This window comes from Ananas comosus, linkage group 11, assembly GCF_001540865.1.
Source record: "Ananas comosus cultivar F153 linkage group 11, ASM154086v1, whole genome shotgun sequence".
Lineage (NCBI taxonomy): Eukaryota > Viridiplantae > Streptophyta > Magnoliopsida > Poales > Bromeliaceae > Ananas > Ananas comosus.
This window is the reverse complement of record NC_033631.1, coordinates 6,758,594-6,778,323: the sequence shown is the minus strand read 5'-3', so window position 1 is coordinate 6,778,323 and position 19,730 is coordinate 6,758,594. Positions and strand designations below refer to the sequence as shown.

The window sequence follows — 19,730 nt, the reverse complement described above, 5'->3', positions numbered from 1 at the left end:
CGATACGGTACGCCGTTTGATGCCATCTTTCGGCTGATTTTAATTGATGATACCCCGATTGGAGATCAATCTTCGAATACACCTTGGAACCTTGCAACATGATCGAATAGCATCGGCAATCCTTCGGATAACGGCAGTACTTGTTCTTTACTGTTATTTGTGCACTACGCGAATAATCTAGCAGATCGTAAGTGTTGCCATCCTTTTTCTTCACAATAGCACGGAGTCCCACGCGTGAACACTCGGCTCAACAAAGCCCTTAGTAAGCAAGTCTGTAGTTTGACCTTTGTAGCTCTTTAGCTCCACGGGGCCATTCTATACGCGGCCGCCTTCGAACGAGTTCCGCCCCGGGAATCACAGTCAATGACAAACTCAACTTCCCGTCCGGTGGCAGTCCGTAGACTCCGCCTCGGAAATACATCGGGGAACTCGCACGCTATCGTCGAATATCCCCAACTCTGTGGTACTCCTTTCGAGCATCCACCTATGCGTTGCCAAATAGGCCTTCACCCTTCCTATGATCATTCTCTTCGACCCTCACAGCGATATAGTCGCCGCGAAGCGCCTACTTTTCACGCTTGGATCAGAAAACATAAATAACTTCTAGATTAGATGCTACACGAAAAGTGATCACCTTAGCCTTCACAATCTTCACCGCATAGTACTTCGGAGAGCCGTTGGTCCCCAATAGTGACATCGAAGCCCCACATCTGCATCTAGCACTAGCAGATCAATGCATAATCAATCGCTATTTGCACTGGAGCACGCCAAACACTCGTTAGGTGACACTGACGGAATGCTCTGGGGCATTCACCACTAGTAATCCTCTTGTACACCATCTCTATGCCATGAGTATTAGAAATGAAGTCTAGATGAATGAATGCAAGATGCGCCTTGTATCAACGACACTGCTCTAGCTCTGTGCCTCTAATCACAATCTATACTGCTCACTACGACTCGTCGGGTGCTGCAGGTTGATTGGCTCTCCACGCTGACGGCCGCAAGGGACTCGGCGCTAGCGCTCTCGATTCCTTTCGGCTGACGGGGGATGAAGCAGCGCCAGGCCGACATCGCCGGTGTAAACCCATGTGTAACACACTGGACCTTTGCAAATTGCGAGGGTTCGAGTGTTTTGGATGTATTCGAGTTTTCACAACTTGGTGGAGCGGTTGTAGAATGTTTTTCGACTAAAAGTTCGAAAATTAGAATTTCTGGACAAGTCCTAGAGTTTTTTACTCCTCGGGGATCGATCCGGAAGAGAGACCGGTCCCCAATGCAGCAGTGTTGAGGCAGCCTGAAGGCACACCGCGTCCCCCTGGCAGGCGAACGGCGTCCCCGAGCGCGTCTTGCATGTGAGAGACCGGTACCCGGCTAGGGAGAGACCGGTTCCCGAACGCTTGTTTTTCAGTTCGTTCGCATGCGACGAGAACCGCGGGGTCCCTGCTGGGGAGAGACGGTCCTCTGGGCTGAAAATGCCCAGACGCGGGCTGTTGCAAATATTGGATTTTTGGGAGGACCTTTCCAGATTTTCGCTTACATTAGTGGGTTATTAGCCATTTCCCCTCTCCCCTCTCTCATTTTCTCGATTCTCATCCTCTCCCTACACTTCCTAGAGAGAAGATAAGAGAAGAAGTAAGGAGGAGAAGATAGGGAGTGAGCTAGCTTGAGGGACTTGGAGCTCAACCACTTTCTCTCTTTTCCACCTTGCCAGGCTTGGAGCTTGCTGTGTAGAGTTAAGTGGCTGACCGAAACTTAAAACCCTAGGGCATTTTCGAGTTTGGCATTGAAGCTTCCAAAGGGGTTAGTTACCATGTTTCCCTCCTGTAGTTCTTGTTTTGGGTGATTTTTGGAGAATGAAAACCCTAGTTTTGGGACTTAGGTTTATTGGCTTTTTCTGAACCTGGGCTTTTGCAGCGCTTGATTGGTTGGTCTTTTAGAATACCTTCGTAGGGCTTGGATTGGAGGGGTTCAAAGCTTCTTTTGGAGTTTGGAAGAGATTTCTATCTTTGAGGGTTAGTTTTGGCCTTTTTGCTTCTAGATTATGTTTGTATTATTAGATGGTCGTATGGCCCTTCGTTCTTTTCGCCTGATTATCTTTTTAGGGTATCTGCAGGCTCGTGGACAACTCCATTCGACGATTCGAAGCGAGCACGCCGACGGATTCCCGTGTAGCGTTTGGCCTAACATACAATTGAGAAAATGCTCCTATTTTGGTGTTAAATGTTTTGAAAAGTTGAAATTCTTGTATTTTCATTTAACGTATTTATTATGAATTTTATAATGTCTTAACAGCATAGGTTATGTGTTTAGTAAATTTTGGGACCTTTATAATAGTAGCGGAGCATGATGTGTGGCCTAGCATTCATAGTCGAGACTATGAAGATTATAATCCCTATTATGAAAACGAAACCTTGCTTTTCATGCGTTCAATATATTACCAGTATGCTGCACATTGAGGGAATTTTTGGACTATGAGAGGCTTAGGGACTAGATGAACTTGTTGAGGTTGGGCAATGTCATAAGGGCATTGGGGCCCGGGGCTTAGTGAGCATTAATGTTTAATGTCTTTAATTGGACATGATTTAGTTGTGGCAGCTTAAGCTGTTCATAAGAGGCACTAAGCAATGTGATATGTGTCTGGGACTTCACATATATGACTTTGAACTAGATCTGTCGGGTTGCTAGCGACGTATACAGGTAGGAGACATGAGGGTTGGGTACTTGAGAACAGTGACTTGCTTTGTTTGCCATTTGGTGCTCATTCGCACAGTTGCTGGGAGGGTCGCTCCCCAAAGCCGGCATCCGGCGTTGCCTATACGACTTTTGCTCGCCTCGTTGCGCGTATGAGACGCTAGGGGTCAGTGGCGACAGAACATTCCATGTGTAGAATGTGCGGACTACCAGCAGGCACTTAGGCGGCACAGCCCGGACTACCTTGGGTAGCATCCTTAATTGGAAATGAAAATCGACACGACGTTGAGAGAATGGATCACTACTTAATAGGACCCTTAGTAAGTTGTTAACATTTACAATGCATTTTAGCATAGTGTGAGACTTGTAGTATACTTGCGTTGCCATGATAGACTTCTACATTCATGTATTGACAAAGGTTAACGAATATTAACTAGTTGGCCCATTGGACTTAATCGTAAAATGATAGAATAGAGCTACTTTCTGGTTGACCAACTATGCTTACTGAGGACACAGTAGACTAGCATTTCAGTATGCTTTCTTCAGCAGTTTATTGTGCATACTCCTTATTGCTTATTATTATTATCGTTGCTTACCCTTAGTTTGGGCCTAGGTGGAGCATGAGCTAAGGGGGTCAGTAATTGCCAACTGGAACTATAATTATCGTTCTCACGCCCTTTCTTTATTCTCCGTTGTTTTTCAGAGCTTTCCACACGAGAGAATGCAGGCCCAGGAGATCGCGGAAAAGCTATTACCTCGGCTAGCTGCTTACCGAACGGAATCGTTGAATAGGTGGATCTACCTTCTTCTTGTTTCTTTTGTGAGACCGTTGAGTAGTTTTCCAGCTGTACTAGAGAACCACCATTTTTGTACGTGGTGGGAGAGCAGATATTGTACTACTTATGTTTCACTTTTATGCCCGTTGTAGTATGCCTCTTTTCCTTGTACTGTTATAAGAAAAAGACATAGATAATCATACTGCTCTGATATCACTAGTTTTGCTATGCGTTTCTTTTTCTTCTCGCTCCTTACTTCGCTTATCTTACTCTAGACTCCTTATATGCTGCAGACATATGGGCCACGGTCCTGGACACGCTACGGGAGGCCTCTGCCGGTCCCGGGGAATCGCCCGTGACAGATTAATTTAGGTATCAGAGCCTAGAGGTTGGAGTCTTAGTGGACTAGCAGACCTTTAGCCGGTTGGGATTTAGCAATTAGCAGCTCGTGAGAGACGGGGCTCTAATTGACTTCGTGAGCGATAAGTATTGCGATTGGTTTATGAGCAACTTAAAAGTTGAGTTTGATCCGGCCTAGTGTATGGTTTCTATCTTAGCGGAGGGTTACGTTTGGCCGGCCGACAAACGTAACATCAGGGGTGTTAGTAGTGAAGGACACTTCCTTAACTTCGCATGATTTGCGGTTTTATCTATTTGAGCCGGGCGATTCCGATAGTGCCGGGTAGCTAACTTGCACCTTTATGTTCTTAGCGCCGAGCCGAATTACTCGCCTCCCAGATCTTGCGGGGCGGAGTGATGCCGGGCACTTTATCACCGAGGAGGTTGAGAACTCCACTTACTTCCGGCATCTAGTTGAGGTCCGTGACATTCAGGACCAGCTTGCCAGGTTCTCACTGATCTGTTGGCGCAGCAGACCGCGGGCAGCGGCGCAGCGACAGGGCTGAAGGCTGGCTCAGCGGCCAGGAGGCGGGGGATGAAGCATCTGGAGACCTCCTACATCAGCGGCGGCAGTATTCGATGGAAACCCAGGGTCTACACCTGCAGCACCGTGGTGCGAGTCGCACGACCGGGGCGCCAGTCCCCCGCTGCCAGTCTTCCGTGCGGTACCGGCGACCACACCGATGGCGAGGGGAGGTGGCTGGCGGGTCCCAGTGCAGAGACCGGCGACGGGGTGGCCTTTCCCGTGATGGCGATGGGAACCGAGCGGGATCGCTCATGGAGCCGCCGCTCAGTGAGTTCAGGAGTGCAGCCGAGTTGATGTTCGATGGCAGAACGTCGACACTGGATTGTTGAGAGTGCTGTTGATGATAATGGAGAAACTAATTTCGAAGATACCTTCGTGAGGAAAGGGCAGACCGAGCGACAGGTATTGGCTCGCGCACTCACTTTCTGGACGGCGAGCCTACGTTGGTGGTTGCGTGATCCAGGACAATCCCAGCACCGACTTGACAGCGATCACAAAATTGGACGCGATTCAAGGCAGCTTCTTCTGGCGCATACTTCCCTACCACCGTCAAAGAGGAAGACTGGAGAGACTTGCGCATGCTCAGACGTTGCGCCAGGAGAGCGGGTCCGTGCCGAGGCGAGATGGGAGTTTTCTCGATTATCTCACTGTGTACCGTTTGTTGTAGAGGGATGACACGAGGACAAGGGCCCGCATTCTTTGGGCGCACGAGTTTGCGTGCCTCTCATATTTTCGCGTTGGTGGAGTCTTCCAACCTCCAGGACCTACCCAGAGGTTGTGGATCGAGCTTATGATTGGGGAAGGCAGGAGCGGCGCGGAATCTGCAAGGAGCGTCGCGAGAGCTTGAGAGAAAGCGAAAGCAGAAGGCCCGCGACTGAGGGGTGCGAGTCAGGACGAACTCAAGGAGGCCGTCGAGGACACCCAGCGAGCAGGAGCCGAGTCGCGGAGGCGGCGGCGATCTACCAGCGAGGAGACCGATCGTCGCCGGCCCCCGTGCTGTGATCTTGGCGCCCTTCATTACCGCGGCAGGTCACGCAGCCGGAGGTGCTTTTTGGTGCCAGGAGGCCCACTTCCAGTCGGAACTTGCCTGAGGAGCTCCTGCCAGGCCTCTTGCTGGCGATCATCACCAGTCATCGACCAGGTCGCCAGATGGACATCTACTGCTCAACCACCAGTGTAGGACCGGCCGCCAGATTCTGCGACAGGCAGGAGCGGGTTCACGACCAGGCCCCGAGCGGGCGCCCACCTGTACGCGGCTCAGACTGAGGTACCGGCTCGCGGCAGCCGGAATGTGACTCGCAGGTATCATTTATAACTTATTGGTATTATCGAGCTAGAGCTTTGTTTGATACCGGTCGATCGCCCATTCTTCAACTTGACGGCTGTTGCGAGTGCCATAGGCATCCCACTTATGATCCTTTGTTACATCCGGAGATTCTCTCCTACGCGGTATGGCCATTATGAGTTTACGGTAATGCCGTTTGGGCTTACTAATGCCCCGGCAGCATTTATGGACTTGATGAATCGAGTCTTTAGGCCATTGTTGGATCGATGCGTCGTAGTGTTTATAGACGACGTGTTGGTTTACTCGAAAAGTGAAGAGGAGCACGAAGAGCATCTCGGAGCTGTGTTGCAGATACTCAGGCAGGAGAAGCTCTATGCAAAGTTAAAGAAGTGTGACTTTTGGCTAAAGAAGGTCACATTTTTGGGCCATGTGGTGTCGGGCGACGGAGTGTCAGTAGACCCGAAGAAAGTGGAGGCGATCAAGGATTGGCCTCGCCCGACGAATGTAGCGGAGATCCGCAGTTTTCTTGGACTGGCGGGCTACTATCGCCGGTTCGTGGAGGGGTTCGCCAAAATAACCACTCCACTAACGCGCCTCACGCATAAAGGAGTAAAGTACGTGTGGAGCGACGATTGCGATCGAAGCTTCGAGGAGTTAAAGAGCAAGTTGACGTCGACCCCGGTGCTTGCTTTGCCGACTCCGGGGGAGACTTTCGTAGTGTATAGTGATGCCTCTTATGTGGGTCTCGGGTGTGTGTTAATGCAAAATGGGCGAGTCATTGCATATGCATCGCGCCAAATAAAGAGTTATGAGAAGAACTACCCGATTCACGACCTCGAGTTAGCCGCGGTGATTTTCGCGCTGAAGCTTTGGAGGCATTACTTATACGGTGAACATTGTGAGGTCTACACCGATCACAAGAGCTAAAGTACTTGTTCACCCAGAAAGAGTTGAACATGCGGCAGCGGCGGTGGTTAGAGTTGTTAAAGGACTATGATGTCACCATATTATACCACCCAGGGAAAGCCAATGTCGTGGCCGATGCTCTAAGTAGAAAATTGGCGAAAAACTTAGCGACGGCAATTACGCCTCAACCGCTATTGCAAAAGGAAATGCAACGATTCGGGTTGGAAGTGGTAGCGCCGGGAGTGCCGGCTACACTTGTCGCATTAGTTGTGCAACCGACCCTATTGGAAAGAATCAAGGATCTCCAAGCCTCGGATCCTTACCTTCAAAAGGTGCGAAGTGAAGTAGAGAATGGCAATGCCGAAGACTTTGGCATTGGAGCTGATGGCGCACTTCGATTTCTAAATCGATGGTGTCTGCCTAAAGATGACGAGTTGCGAAAGGCGATTATGCAAGAGGCGCACCAATCCCCTTATAGTATACACCCCGGTGGCACTAAAATGTACAAAGACTTGAAGGAGCATTATTGGTGGCCGGGTATGAAAAGAGATATTGGAGAGTTTGTGGCGCAATGTTTAACATGCCAACAAGTGAAAGCCGAGCGCCGATTTCCAGCGGGAAAGCTACAAAGTCTACCAATACCCGTTTGGAAATGGGAAGACATAGCAATGGACTTTGTCACCGGTTTGCCTCGATCGCAAGGTGGACACGATGCGGTATGGGTGATAGTGGATCGATTAACAAAGTCGGCGCACTTCTTGCCGATACATACTATGTGGTCGGGAGACAAGTTAGCTCAAGTGTATCTCGACGAGGTTGTGAGACTTCATGGGGTTCCAGTATCGATCGTGTCGGATCGAGACCCCAGGTTCACATCCCATTTTTGGAAGAGTTTGCAAGACGCAGCTAGCCACGCGGCTCGACTTTAGCTACTGGCGTTTCAATCCTCAGAGTGATGACAGTCAGAGAGGACGATACAAACGTCGAGGACTCTGCTTCGAGCGTGATTACTAGATTACAATAGGACGGATGGCATGATATCTCTGCCGAATGGCGGAGTTCGCCTATAATGAACAGTTATCAAGAAAGCATAGTGATGGCGCCGTTTGAAAAGGGCACTATATGGATTCGCAAGTGTACGTCTCACTACCATCGGAGCGACGTCGCCGAGAGATGCGGCTCTTGCCCGATGTAAGTGGCCGGGAGCGACAGCAGAAAGTCGCCTGCTGCGTCAAACGCATTAGCGGCAGCGCAATCTCGCAAAACGAGTTATGCGACAAGAGGAGAAAGGATTTAGAGTTCGCGTGGAGACGCGTGTATCTGAGAGTACTGCGGCCGAATGCGGAGGAGTCCAAACCGATTTGGGGTCCGTGGAAAACTAAGTCCCGTTATGTCGGACCGTTTGAGATATTGGAACATGTGGGTGCGGGGCGATAAACTCGCACTAGCACCAAGACCGCGGGAGTATCAAATGTGTTTGCATGTGTCCAAAACTCCGAAAGTATATTCAGTCTAATACGCGAACAACATGTGTTAGAGTATGAGCCCGTAGAGTTACGTAGGATATGTACTTACAGGAGTACCGCGCGTGGTGCAATCCAAATGTCGAGAAGTTAAACAGTTGCGAAGTCGCAAGATTTCCGAGTATGTAAATCCAATGAGCACCACAGCCGGCGCGAGAAGCCGACTCTGGGACCGACGGAAACCATGCGGAAGAAGTATCCGCACTTATTTGAGTCTGACGAGTTAAGAGTACTGGCGTAATATCGCGGACGAAATTCACATTTTAAAGGGTGAGAATATAATATACCTGAAATGAAAAAATAAAAAAGATGTCGAACTTTAGTGCATTGACACAAAAGTGCGAGGACGGTGCACTTCGGAAAGTCCGACAGGGTTAAAAATATTAAAGTGAGTACGGGAGGTGTTTCGAGAGCTAAAGGATCAAAAATTTGACTGCAGATCTTGAAGGCTCTCGGCGCCGGTCCCTGGTGGGAGGACCGTCCCCGAACGGCGTGCCCAGAATAAGACAGCGAAAAATCGGCTAAAGTCCTGGAAGAGCAGGCTCTCGGGCCGCCGGTCTCTGCCTTGTGGAGACGTCCCGCCAGAGACCGTCCCACAGGAGGGGAGACCGTCGCATTGCGCGCAGCAGCTCTGGCTGCGCAGGGTGGACCTTCGGGAACCGGTCCCTGCTCGGGGAGACCGGTCTCTGCCTGCGAAAACTGCCCAGTCCAAGCAGTGCACAGAGATAAAAGCTGAGGGGTTTAGCTGCAATTTTGCAACCCAATAGCTATGTATGAGGGCAAATGAGATATTTCTCTCATTTCCTCACCCTCTCACACTCTCTTCTCTCCCCCTCTCTCTCTAGAAGTCAAAGGAGAAGAAGAAGAAAGGAAGAAAGGAAGAAAAGAAGGAGAAGAAGGAGAAGAAAGTGAAAAAGGAGATCAAGGAGCAAAGAGGTTTCATCTTCTTCCTCTCTAGAGCAAGAAAGGAGCAAGCTTAGAGGTAAGCTTTGCCCCTTCTCATGTTTAATTCCAAACTAGGGTTTGGATTAGAATGAAGACGGTTTTTATGGAACCTTTGGAGTATTTGAAGCTTTCTTTTTGCTTCTTTTGAGATCAAGACCATGAAAATGGTGGAGCTTGAGGTGAGCTCCATCACCTCTCATGGTGAAATCCAAACTAGGGTTTGGAGTGAGCTAGGGATGATTCTAATGGACTATTTAGAGTATAATGAAGCTACTTTAGCTTCCCAATGAGATCAAACCCTAGGTTTACACATGCAATGGAGCTAGGGCACCCAAATTGGGGCTTTTGCTCATGGGGATTCCTAAGTGAAATTGACCCTTCAAAAATCTAATTGGGGATATTTCCGACGCGTTGGTGCGCTCGGATTAACGTTACAAAAAGCCAAAGTAAAGATATGAGCAAAATGGCCTAATAGGGCTTCATTTTGCCGCAGGTAGTGAACCGGGCGACTAAAAAAAATCCCAAGAAAATTATCGGAGCACCTTGGAAAGCCTACGAGGTGGGTGGTGCTTCTCAAACTCATTGAACTTCTCTCTATGCCTAATATGTCATTCATTTGAGCATATGTTACATATTTGCTGCATGCATTTAAGAGTAAAGTATGATGAAAATGTAATGATGCATGATTGTGAGTACAACTTGCATAATATGATGAATGAGAACTATGTGATGTCGAAAACCCTATGTGTATGCATGAGAGAAAAGTGAGCATCCAAAGTGAGCAAAAGAACAGAGTGATGTGAAATGACACTAGAGTTAGTGTGATGTAAAGAACTAAAGTGATGAAAAGAATGATGAAAATGACAACGTGTAAAGTTAAAGTAAAGTGGGGCAATAGGAACAAGAATTGTAAAGAACAAGAATGCTAGAGTTAGCAAGAGTAATGAAAATGTAAAGAATGTGAGTGCATGAGTTTGCAACATAAAGTGATGTAAAGAACACTAGAGCTAGTGTAAAGTCAAGATTGAACTTATAATCCTTTGAGTTAAGGATATGATCATACTTGCTATGAGTTCCGTGCTCGAGGGCGGTCGCTCCCCCTCGGGCGATGCGCTTCGGAGTTATGCATCACGGGTTGGAGTAAACACGAAGGACGGTCCTAGCCGGTGAGTTCCTGCGATGATGGACTTAATGTGAAGCAAGTTAATGTAGCGAAACCCCCGGATTAGCCTTGGGATTAAAGAGTAAAGAACAAAGAGTAAAGAACAAAGTGTAAAGTGTAAAGTGTAAAGAACGAAAGAACTTGCATAATCTGCATATGTTTAATGTTGAGCATACTCCTTGCTTTGTTGTTCAGGCATATTAGCATCATGTATAGATTGGTTACTATATGCAGCTTATTCTTTCTATTATGCCTGAGTTAGTCCTAGTGGGAAAGTCGGTGATGTTGAGGCCAAACCCACTAGAAACTTTGTTGTAGTTCTCACCCCACTATTTCCACAGAGCCGGGACCGAGCGAGCCGACGAGCGACCGAGGTAAAGGTATCGCGCCTTAGTCAGAGGCCACCAAAGTTGAGTTTCATTTTGTAGTAAAGTACCCTATGATCATCTTTTGTATATGATGGTAAATAATGTAAAGAAAAGAATGTAATATGTATTTTGAGGTAAATGTGATGTAAGAAAGAAATGATGAAACGAGAAGTAAGGAATTCGAAAAATTACAAGTTGGATGTATGTATATGATCTAAATTGAATCATAGTACAAGTGAATGTTTAGTTTCCTTATTCTTTCACTAATGGCTATTGCTTACCCTCGTGTAAGCCGTTTGTGTATGTTTACGCTAGTGCTTTTCTCTATTGATGAAAATGAACATGTGATGAGCCTTGGGCGGATAGGGGAAACTCTGTCCGTCCGGCGTCTGTTTGACGTTCTCGGGCCGGCCCAAATTGGTATCGGCCCCGGGGGCGTGACACATCTCACCCCTCTCTCAAAACCTTATCCCTAACCCTAGCGAACGTAGCACGGCGGCGCAGCGAACGCAGCACGGCGGCGCAGCGAACGCAGCATGGCGGCGCAGTGAAGCAGCACGGCGGCGAGACGGGGCGACACGGTGAGTTGGTATAGCGGCGTGGTGACGTGGAGGAGATTATTTGAAAAACCCTAGCTTCGTCACAAAGGTTCAATCTCTTTTTTAAGCCTTCTCTTCTCTGTTCGAAATAGTCTAATTATAAGCTATATTGAGATCGCTCGTGGACACCTTCTCCATTATCGCCATTTTTAGGTAGTTTATTCTTGGGCTTACTTAGATTAAGATTACCCTTGTTGTTTGCTTAGTTGATTTGTGTAGAGTTTTGATTGTTTTTTTATGCTTGTTTGTGGACAAGAAGTGTTTATAATGAAATTTTTGCTTGGTGTTGGATTGTAGCCAAAATTTAGAAAGTTGATATTGCATTTGATGAGCAAGGTCTGTAGATTAGAGATCAATATTAGAAGCATTTATTTGCAAGCGCCAATCACATGATGATGGCGCTAGTAGATTTGGTTGAGTATGTGAGTGATAGGATGAAATTTTCTCCTCTTAAAAAATCTGAACCATTAGGAGATAATCTAGTATTGGTATATGAATGTGTGTTAATGACTACAATAGTAATCATGTGAAAATTATTAAACTGTCTTGTGTTGTTTTGCTTAGGACTTTGTTGCTCACATGGGGTACATGTGAAAATTCATATGGTCTTTATTGCTCTCCTAATATGTTCTCCGCAGTATAATTCTGATTTTGTTGTGATTAGCTTGCTTTGCGACTATTGGGAATTGTCGAAATAATTTACTTACTAGCTTATTTGCTAGTAAGTAAATAAGCTTAATCTAGTCCGCATATGATAGTTTAAAATCCAATTAGATATGTGGACCTCACATTTTAGATAACATTGCTTAATCTAGTCTTGGGACCAAGGTGCTAGCACAATTATATAGAGAGAGAGAGACTGACCATTTTTAACGAAAGTGACAAAAGACTTAATGATCAGTACCTAAAGTTCCACATTTGAAGTCGAGTAGTTTTATATTTCTTAACAAGTTTATTTTTTGTAAAATAAGGAAAGCGGTATCATGCTCCCATTCTCTAAACGAAAAAAGTGTTATCGGACCATTTTCAACTATTTGATCAGTTTTGTTTTAAGCTTGTTTTCATAAATTGAGCTTCTAAATGCATCTTGGTTTGTATAGTTATCAACAATTTGGCAATCAAACTCTAGCTGGTCATGAACTAATGTATGCTTTTGTACTCTTGTATGAATGAAATTAATTCTGGTGGAGTTTCCGTCAATAGATTACCATATATTGACACCAATAACACAAATGTAGAGCTCAGAATCTATTATGAAATAGAAGCAGGAGTGCAAATTACTCTCGAATGTACTAAAAGGCATTATGTATCCACAAGTTCACTTGCAATATTAATCTTCTAGTTAGTTCCTCATCACTTCATTTTTCACCTTCTGTTGCTGTGTCCTATGAAATTTGATATGGCCTGGTTGGATCCCTGCTGAAATGTTTGAACTATAATTTTTTTTATTTGTTTGAATTACCAAACTTTTCTCAATTCCTTTTCTGTCACAAACCAATAGTTTCAACTTTAAACTTACCGGTTGTAATTAAATCTTTTGACATGACAGTGATATATAGAATGAGCCGTCTTCCTATAGATTTGAGAAGGAGACGACGAATGGTCATTACTAGCAATATGTATTTTATAGTTTGGCTAATTGTGTGGATGTATTTTATGGGTTATCTTATTAGGCTTATGCCTATTGAAAAGAGATGATATCTAAAGATAAGAAAAAATAGAAAAGAATTGAGAATTGAGAATTTACATAAGATCATAAATGAAAATGATAGAAATTGTGTGAGTCAACTTCGAATGGATAGGCGAACTTTTAGTATACTTTGTGAGATGGTTAGAGACATTGGGTTTTTAAGTGGTTCTCGCAACATGTCTTTGGAGGAGATTGTTGCAATGTTTCTTTATACTTTGGCACATCATCAGAAAAATAGGACAATTGCAAATTATTTCGACAGAAGTGGAGAGACTGTTAGTCGGCAATTTAATTTATGCCTGATGGCTATATTGAAGTTGCATGGAAAGTTACTCAAATCACCGGAGCCAATTTCCAATGACTGCACGGATGAGAATTGGAAAGATTTTAAGGTATATAATATAATATTTTTTATTATTTTTATTATATATAAATTAGACAAATAGATTTTTTTATTTACATCAATTTTCATCTTGTAGAATTGCTTAGGAGCACTAGATGGTACATTCATTAAGTTGAAAGTTCCCGCCAAGGATAAAGCAAGGCATAGAACAAGAAAATCAGATCTTGCAACTGATGTTTTAGGAGTGTGCTCACCTGACTTGCAATTTATATATATATCGCCCGGCTGGGAGGGTTTCTGCACACGATTCTCGTGTGCTTCGAGATGCTATTACTAGACCACACGGATTACGAGTATCGCAAGGTAAGTTTTTATACGTAGTAAATACACACACACACACACATATAGACAGTTAGTTAATAATTTTTATCTAACTCTTTTTTTTTAACTTAAAGGTTGTTATTATTTGGTTGATTCTGGATATACCAATGCGGATGGATTTCTTGCACCTTTTAAGGGACAACTATATCATATGCACGTGTGGAGGGCTGGGCATCGACCACAATCGGCAGAAGAGTATTTCAACAAGAAACACGCCCAAGCTAGAAATGTAATTGAAAGATGCTTTGGACTTCTTAAGGGACGATGGGCAATTCTTAGAAGTAATTCTTTTTTTCCGGTGAAAACTCAGTGCCGAATTATAATGGCATGTGCTCTCCTTCACAACCTAATTAGAAGGTATATGCATAGAGATCCAATAGAAGAAGACTATGAAGTAGAAGAGGAAGAGGAAACTTATGAGGAAGAAGATATAGAGAATGGAGTTGAGTTCATCACAACCGTTGAGACATCTGATGAGTGGACCAACTTTAGAAATACATTAGCTCAAGAAATGTTCAATAGTTGGAGAGCTAGATCGCTTAACCATTGATTGTATTGCATTTCTTTTTTTTTTAGCAGTACACATGTATTAAACTTTATATATTGTTTCTTTTGAATGATTTTTCATTATATTTTTCTTGGTATGTAGTTATCTTTATACTTTTGTTAATGTTTTGTTGTCGTTGTTGATTCTATCTTTCTAAATTGTGTAATTCTTATGCTTTTCTTAGCTACGTAGTTGTACTTAAGTATGCTCTCAAATTATTATAAATTGTTCATTACAAAATATTGGCTAATGCTATGTCTTAAATCGGTTTTACTTTTTTTCAATAGAATGGACTCTGATGAAAGTAATACAGTAAATCGTGGTAGAGGCAAAAACAAACGACCATGGAAAGAGATGGAAGATGAGATATTAGTTCAATGCTTAAAGGAGTTAGCCACTGATCTCCACTGGAAAGGAGAGAACGGATTTAGAAATGGTTACTTCGGACGTTTAGAGAAAATGATTACTGAAAGGCTACCTGGCTGTGGTTTGAGGGCTAGCCCGCACATTGAGTCGAGAGTAAAGTATTTAAAACAAAAATATTGTGCAATTACGGAGATCTTATCAAAAACAGGCGTTACATGGGATGACCAAAGAAAAATAATTTCATGTGATAAAAAGTGGTATGATGATTGGTGTAAGGTATGTTATATCTTACCATTATGAAATAAGTTATTTTGTATTGCTTTCATTGTTAATTAATATTTTATATTTCTATAGATGCACGAGTCTGCCAAAGGATTATGGGGGATGCCTTTTCCACACTTAGATGTTCTTGCAGAAATCTATGGAAAAGACAGGGCAACTGGAGAAGGAGTTGAAACATTTGTAGATGCAGTGCATAATATAGAAAATGAAGAAGCAAATCCTATGCTAGCTTATATAGAAGGAGGATGTCCCAATGTTGTAGATGATGATAATGAAAATGAAACCCAATCAGCGGAGAGGGCTGCTTCAAGTAGTTCAAGAAAGGCCAAGAAACATAAATCCAATAAAGAGAAAGAAGCAAAAGATCCTTTACAAGAGTAGGTGGAGTTATTTTCTAGAACTCTTGGACCATTCATATCTCGAATGGAGACACACTTTGCAACTATGGCTAATGTTATGACACGAGAACAGGAAATGGCAGAGAAGAGTACTGCAGAAAATAATACTGCTAGGGTAGTGGTAGAGTTACTTGCTTTATCTTTTAATAGTAACCAAATTATAAAAGCAACTGATATTTTTGCCACTGAACCTAGCAAGATGAATGTACTCTTTAGCCTTCCAAAACAATTGAAAAGGCAATATGTGCTTGATGTTCTTAATTTGAGTGTTGGAGAGTATAAAGCAGGATCTACTTCGAAAGAACTTTAGAAAAGTTAAGCTATAGGATGTTTTCATTTGTGTTTGTTAAGCTTTAGGTGGTTGTCATTTATTTTGTTATGTTGAATACCGTACTTCAGTTGATGTAATTCTTCTAATGATACTGTTGCTATATTTTTTTCTTTTTTTCATTAGGTGAAGATAAATGCACTTTTGTTGTTATGTTGAGTACCGTACTTCAGTTGATGTAATTCTTCTAATGATACTGTTGCTATATTTTTTCTTTTTTTCATTAGGTGAAGATGAATGCATTTTGTTGTTATGTTGAGTACCGTACTTCAGTTGATGTAATTCTTCTAATGATACTGTTGCTATATTTTTCTCTTTTTTTCAATAGGTGAAGATGAATGCACTTTTGTAGTTTTGGTATTTATGTTTTATTTCGCTTTTGTTATTTCTTTTTTTTTCATTAGGTGAAGATGAATGCATTTTTTGTAGTTTTTGGTATTTGATATTTTACAAATGCATTTATGTTTTATTTCGCTTTTGTTATACTTTGTACGATGTTTGATATTTCTTTTGGCAACCTATTGATGTAATTTTTCTGATGATACTATCATTGTATTTTGTTTTCTTGCCAAGTGAAGATAAGTACATTTTTATAGTTTTGATATTTGATGTTCTAAAAATAGATTAGTCTATCTTATTTCGCTTTTGTTATATTTTAGATAGTGTTTGATATTTTTTATAATTTTTTTCCTGCATAAAAGTTTGTAAAAATAAATTTGATAATTTTTTTTGGAAAACTCATTAGAGAATAGTATTTTATTTTTCATAAATTTTAAATAATATAAAATTATATTTGAGTGTTAAATTAGTATTATGAGATCCTATAATTTTTTAGTTTATATGAACCAATCAATGGAATGGGAATAACTTATTCCAATTCCCAATCCACAAATGAACCAAACGTCATGGGGGAGTAGGTCATTCCAATTACTATTCCAACTCATTCCCATTCCATTATCTATTCCAATTCCACCCTTAAACCAAACATGCCCTCAGTGAAACTTGGAAATCGCGTAGAATCTCCATTCTAGCTCGATTTCTTCCGAAACTTGACGAGTGATTTTGTAATTAAATTACACACAAAAATATCGTCAACTGAGAGTTTAGCTATACTGCCAAAATCTCGGTCCTCACAAAGAAACACAAGTATAGACCACTCATGTCAACTAGGATGGAACAACTCGGCATCCTCTCAAATGTATGCAAATACTGCTCAATGTCAACTAACAGCATACTCAAGAATCGACTAATAGGTCACACGAATGTCGTATCATGTATCACTAAAATCCAGAATGACCGTCAGCCACTACCTGACAATCCAACCCCTCAGGGTACACCGACCTCAACGGTCATCGACGACGGAAGTCAAAGAACCGATCGAATAGGTCACAAATACGAGATACAATAACTGACCAACTAGGTCACTGATACAAAGTACGAGAACTGACCAACCAGGTCATACGTATCACATATAGATAAACTACTCTACTCCTACACATGATACTAAGCAAGGAAACATCTGAATAGGGTATAATGGAACAATATCGGTGCAAGGCTCAATATATATATGCAATAATAACCACGAAAGAGAAAGGGTAAGAAACCATCACCGAGCGTGTACCACTGTACCAACTTCGGATCGAAGTACCCACCTGTAAGGATGTCGCGCCTATCTCCTGTCTGCGAAAGAATGTCAACTGGACCTACGGAGGGTCCACCGGGTTAATATCTAACCCACAACTAATAACTACTAAATCTTAATCCCACAAACAAATCCACGAAAATCGGTTTTCCAATACCGATTGCCGTAACTTGTCGGAAGTCCCAAAAATCGCACCGGGACTCCATCGGGACCCATGAACTGTCCCGAAATGCACTGACTCATGCTACGAGTCATCCGTTGCCATTAAACGCCATTATTCATGGTTCTAGGTAGCAAACACATCACCTCAAATCAAAACAATTATTGTAAGATAATCATTCCGATCCGGGTCCCCGAAAGTGTCAATTTCGACATCGGAACCCACCGTCGCTTAAAATGATGCGAGTGACCAGCCAACAAGACTCGGCGACTACACAATAGCTCACGAGACGCCATCAGAATAATTCCGAACCAAACCTGCATTCCGTCGGCGAATTTCGCCAGAAACGCATCGGAAATGCATTTTCGATCTCCGCTAGGGCCGGGGCCTTGGACAATCAGTCTAGAGGTTACCCACTACCCACACGTGCTGCCAACAACAGCCACAACAAACCAAAATGCATAAAAGCCCTCCCGAGTACCCAAAATCGCATTATTTCATGCGATTTTCAGGGTTTTATGGCCCGACAATGCAACCCGATAATCATTTAGTCAAACCGAGACACCCGATGATAGGTTTCGGTGTGCCGGAGGCTGTGCTTACCTTTCGAAGCACGATCGTCCACTGTGGGAGGCCCGGGAGCAACCCGAACATTCAGTGAACCTTGCGCGCTGAGAATAAAATGCTCCAAATTAACGCATGCAACGCTTGCTGACCCCAAATGAGGTGAGCACTGTGATCAGCACTGACTGACGATCACCGTGCTCATCTCCGGAGGCATCGAAACAGCCCCGGGACACCGGAACAGTGATCTAAATAGGAAACCATGCGTCGAAACCACTAATTACCCTCACCGGAGCAAGGCGGAGCACAACTTGGCCACCGGCGGCCGGACGGCGGGCGTGCCGACAGGGGGAGGTTGCTGGCGACGGGGGAAGGCCTGGTCACGTGTCGGCCGACAACGGGAGGCGGCGGAGGTGGCGGCCAATGATGCCCTAGCCGCAACATGATAAGGGAAGCTCGGTTCCGTGCCCGGCCGGCGGAGGCTTTGGCGGCGGGAGGGCCAGCAGCCCTCGGGTGCGACCGACCATAAGGAGGCCCATGCTCACGCAAGCCGGCGATGGGAGGCAGCGTTGGAGCAACTCGGGCCCGCATGGGCTTGGCTCGGGCTCACAGAGTGGCGGCGGCCACAACAACGATCGGGGTTCCTCGGGGCGGCGATCAGGGGTCGCTTGAGGTAAGAGGAGGGGAAAGGAGGCGGCGGGCGACAGCGGCAGTTGCCCACTGCTCAGGCGTGGCCACCCGAGTTCGGCTCGGGCTGAGGGTGGCCACGGCGGCGCTCTGGGAGTGCGGCGGCGGCGGCCACTTTGGCCGGGCACGGAGGTGCCGGCGGTTCACGAGAGAGGTCGCCGATGAGGTCCTGTGCCGCGGCGGCACAAGGGAAGGGTCGCAAGTGGGCCTCGGCCCCAGCTAGCATCCTGCTGGCCGCGGGTCACCCAGGCGACGACGACAGCGCGTACGAGCGACGAGGCCAGCAGTGTAATATACCGAAAAATTCGAAAAATAAATATCGAACTTTAGTCAAATTGACCAAAATGCGAAAATGGTACACTTCGGAAAGTCCGAAGGCGTTAAAATGAGTAAAAGTGCGTTGTGGAAGGTTTTCGAGAGCTAGAGAATAAAAAATCTGCAAATTGCAGTTTTTGAGCTCTCGGGGACCGGTCCCCAAACGCGCAAGAATTGAGAGAAGCCGAAAATCGGCTAAGTCCCTGAGAACCAGTTCTCGGGAACCGGTCCCTGCCTGAGAGACCGGTCCCCCAGATACCGGTCCCCTCAAAGAGAGACCGGTCGCATCGCGCGGGAGCCTCGGCTGCCGCAGGGAAGGCTCTCGGGGACCGGTCCCTAGTCGGGGAGACCGGTCCCCGAACCCGAAATCTGCCCAGTTTGAGCAGTTTAATAAAATGAAAGTTGAAGGGTCTATTTGCAATTATGTAACAAATGGATTATGTTGAGGTTATGAGGTGTTTTCTCTCATCCTCTCCCTCTCACACACTCCCTCTCTCCTCTCTCTCTCTCTCTAGAAGACAAAGAAGGAGAAGAAGAAGACAAAGAAAAGAAAGGAAAAGAAGAAGAAGAAAGTGGAGAAGAAGAAGAAGGAGTGAAGAAACTCCCTCTTCCTCATCTCTAGCTTGGAAAAGGAAGGCTTACAAGGTAAGCTTTGAACCCTAATCATGGTAGAACCTAATCTAGGGTTTAGATTAAACTAAGAATGGTTTTTATAGAACCTATTGAGTGTTTGGAGCTCTCTTTTGCTCCTTTTTGAGATCAATACCATGAAATGGTGTGGGGGGTGAGGCTTGAAGGAGAGCTTCAACCTCTCTCATGGTAGAATCCAAACTAGGGTTTGAATTGA

General features: G+C 44.6%; 2 protein-coding genes across 2 annotated transcripts; both read left to right on the top strand.

Moving 5' to 3' along the window:
• Positions 11,159 to 15,368, top strand: LOC109716957. The gene is made up of 3 exons (XM_020242581.1): positions 11,159 to 11,229; positions 14,429 to 14,783; positions 14,862 to 15,368. The coding sequence occupies exons 2-3, from the start codon at positions 14,430 to 14,432 to the stop codon at positions 15,168 to 15,170; spliced, it is 663 nt and encodes a 220-aa protein (XP_020098170.1). The 5' UTR covers positions 11,159 to 11,229; position 14,429; the 3' UTR covers positions 15,171 to 15,368.
• LOC109717116 lies at positions 13,008 to 14,144 on the top strand. The gene is made up of 3 exons (XM_020242793.1): positions 13,008 to 13,262; positions 13,350 to 13,457; positions 13,905 to 14,144. Exons 1-3 carry the CDS (start codon positions 13,008 to 13,010, stop codon positions 14,142 to 14,144), a joined length of 603 nt encoding a protein of 200 aa, XP_020098382.1.